We start from the raw sequence: 2,500 nt of genomic DNA on the forward strand, positions 1-2,500 counted from the left end.
GTGTTCACATTCATTGTGTTCAATAGGGTTGAGCTCAAAGCTGTATCGCAGAACAGCTTCTACTTCAACCCATGGAAAGCAGATCTTCATTGAGGTGGAATACAAAACTAGATCACAATGTAGAAAAAACTAATAGAATAGAATAGAATAGAATAGAATAGAATATACTAAAGGTTTATGGTGATGGTAAGGTCCACTATAAGGTCTAAATCTAAGGTTCGAGAAGGTCAGAACTCATTACAGTACCTTAATGAGTAGGATTTTCAGATGATTAGAGTTACAGTGAATTGCAGTATCCATGGATACCTGATCATGTATGTGTGTGACTGTAGACTCCGGGTTTCCGGTGGACTTCTCGGTGATGGCGACGGTGCGAGCTCAGCGCGGTGCTCAGTGTTTCCTGTTGAGTGTGTACGACAGTGAGGGAGTGCAGCAGCTGGGACTGGAGCTTGGACGGTCTCCTGTCTTCCTGTATGAAGATCACGAGGGACAACCGAGCCCTGACCTTTACCCTGTCTTCAAAAAGGTCAATGTAGCCGATGGCAAGTGAGTGAACCAACTGAAGAAAAAACTGAGATATAAGAAAAGAGCAATTTGTGGGAAGTCAAGTGATTGTTCTAAAAAATAAAACTCATTACCATTAAACTGTGATCTGTAAAGTCAGTGGTATAAATCTTTACAGCAGTGCTCCTCTGTTTACTTTTGTGTTTACTTTTTTGGTATTTTGGCAAAGCATCTTAGTTATCACAGTTCTACAGCTGAGCACTTGTGTTTTAAGGACCTCTCAAGGGCTCAGCAGTGGCAGCTAGGTGGTGCTGTGATATAAACCATGACCCTCTGAGCAGAAATCCAACATCTTATCTAGGTTATATTCACATTATTCCACAAGAACGTGAAAGAAACTCATACTTGTGACAGCCACCTGAGTTGATGAGGTATTTTCCTTGTTGGAGACTGGGAATTATGAGTTGCTCAGGTCCTGCATAACAAGAGCAGGACACTTGGACTTACACAATGCAAACAGAAGGCTAGAAGGTTTGCGTTACAGTAAAAGGAAATATCATTGTAAGGAGAGGGTGGCAACTGGATGGGGTAGTAATGAAAAAATGTAATGACCTGGAGCAGATAAGTAAGGGGTTCACTGGTAAACTAGGGGCTTTATGGGTTAAAGATTTTGGAGGGTGCCAAGTTCTCACTGCTCCTAAAGGCTCAGGATAGGAGATCAGAGTTCAGAGACTTGTCTCAGAGTAAAGAGGCTTAAGGTACACAAGACTAAATCTATGCTACCCCATGTTGTTGTTAACTGGAAAAAGTTTTGTTAATAAAATAACTACAGTGCACAAGAGCACAGGAGATGAATGTTGGGGCAAGTAGTAGTCCATGTTCAGATCCTACCCCTGCTGTTGGAATACTGTGGTACACTTTTACTCCCTGTATGCTGATCACCTGAGGTTGAAAAAGGTGAACTGTGACAGGTGTTTGACCACAAGGTACATTGAAGGGGAGTTACGTGGAGGTGCCTTTAAAATGGTGCCTTTAATACAGGAAAGGAAGCAGTTGCTGCTGACAGACAAGCCTTTAATGATTGGAACTTTCACGTGACAGGTGTTTGAGCACAAGCTACAGAATTTTAAAGGGAGGCTGTTAAATAGTTGGACCTTCCCCTTCCATAGCCATTGCTGGGCTGCTAACAAAGAGCCAGCAGTACATCCTCTGGAATTCTTCCTCTGCTTCTGGTGTGGAAGAGTCATCAGGTTCAGGAGGCAATGCCAACAGGAAAATGTAAAGAACTGTGTGCCAACAGTACTGGGATATTTTTTCTTTCATTCTCAAGAGTTTTTGAGAGGGTTTTTCCCGGAAAGGCGTTTTTCCTTAGTCAGATCCATTCCAGTCTACCAGCAGGTGTAACTGTTGACCTTTGACCTTACAGGTGGCACAGGTTGGCATACAGTGTGGAGGGGAAGAAGGTCACCCTCTACCTGGACTGTGAAAAAGTCACGACCCTTGACCTCCCCCGAGGTGATGAGCCCAGAATCAGCACTGAAGGAGTTACAGTGTTTGGAAGACGACTCCTAGAGGAGGAAGTGTTTGAGGTGTGACTTACTAATGACACCAGTCCTCCTGTAGATCCACACCTGTCTTCTGGCTCTCAAACACACTCACTCTTACTGAAAGCACTGTGTGTGTGTGTGTGTGTGTGTGTGTGTGTGTGTGTGTGTGTGTGTGTGTGTGTGTGTGTGTGTGTTACAGGGGGAGATCCAGCAGTTGTTAATAGTCCCAGATGCCAGTGCAGCAGCAGATTACTGTAAGAACTACATCACTGACTGTGACTCCGCCCTCCCTTACACCAGCCTATCACTGGACCCTGAAGAGGTAGCCCCGCCCACAATGAATTCTATATTAATACTAGCAGAAAACGAGTTATACAAGATATCTATATCTGTATCTATAAAGTATAAAAATATGGTTTAAAAATTACACATATACACACACATGAGTC

The 2,500-nt window shown here is 43.4% G+C and overlaps 1 protein-coding gene across 1 annotated transcript in view; it reads left to right on the forward strand.

Annotated features, from left to right (window-relative positions):
* col5a3b (collagen, type V, alpha 3b) overlaps positions 1-2,500 on the forward strand; it is a 40,985-nt gene that overhangs the window by 12,425 nt on the left and 26,060 nt on the right. Inside the window, 3 exon segments of the mRNA XM_046838298.1 lie at positions 333-546; positions 1,931-2,093; positions 2,251-2,373. Of these exon segments, the coding sequence (XP_046694254.1) occupies positions 333-546; positions 1,931-2,093; positions 2,251-2,373 (500 nt within the window).

The sequence above is a fragment of the Silurus meridionalis genome, chromosome 24 (genome assembly GCF_014805685.1).
Source record: "Silurus meridionalis isolate SWU-2019-XX chromosome 24, ASM1480568v1, whole genome shotgun sequence".
Taxonomy (NCBI): domain Eukaryota; kingdom Metazoa; phylum Chordata; class Actinopteri; order Siluriformes; family Siluridae; genus Silurus; species Silurus meridionalis.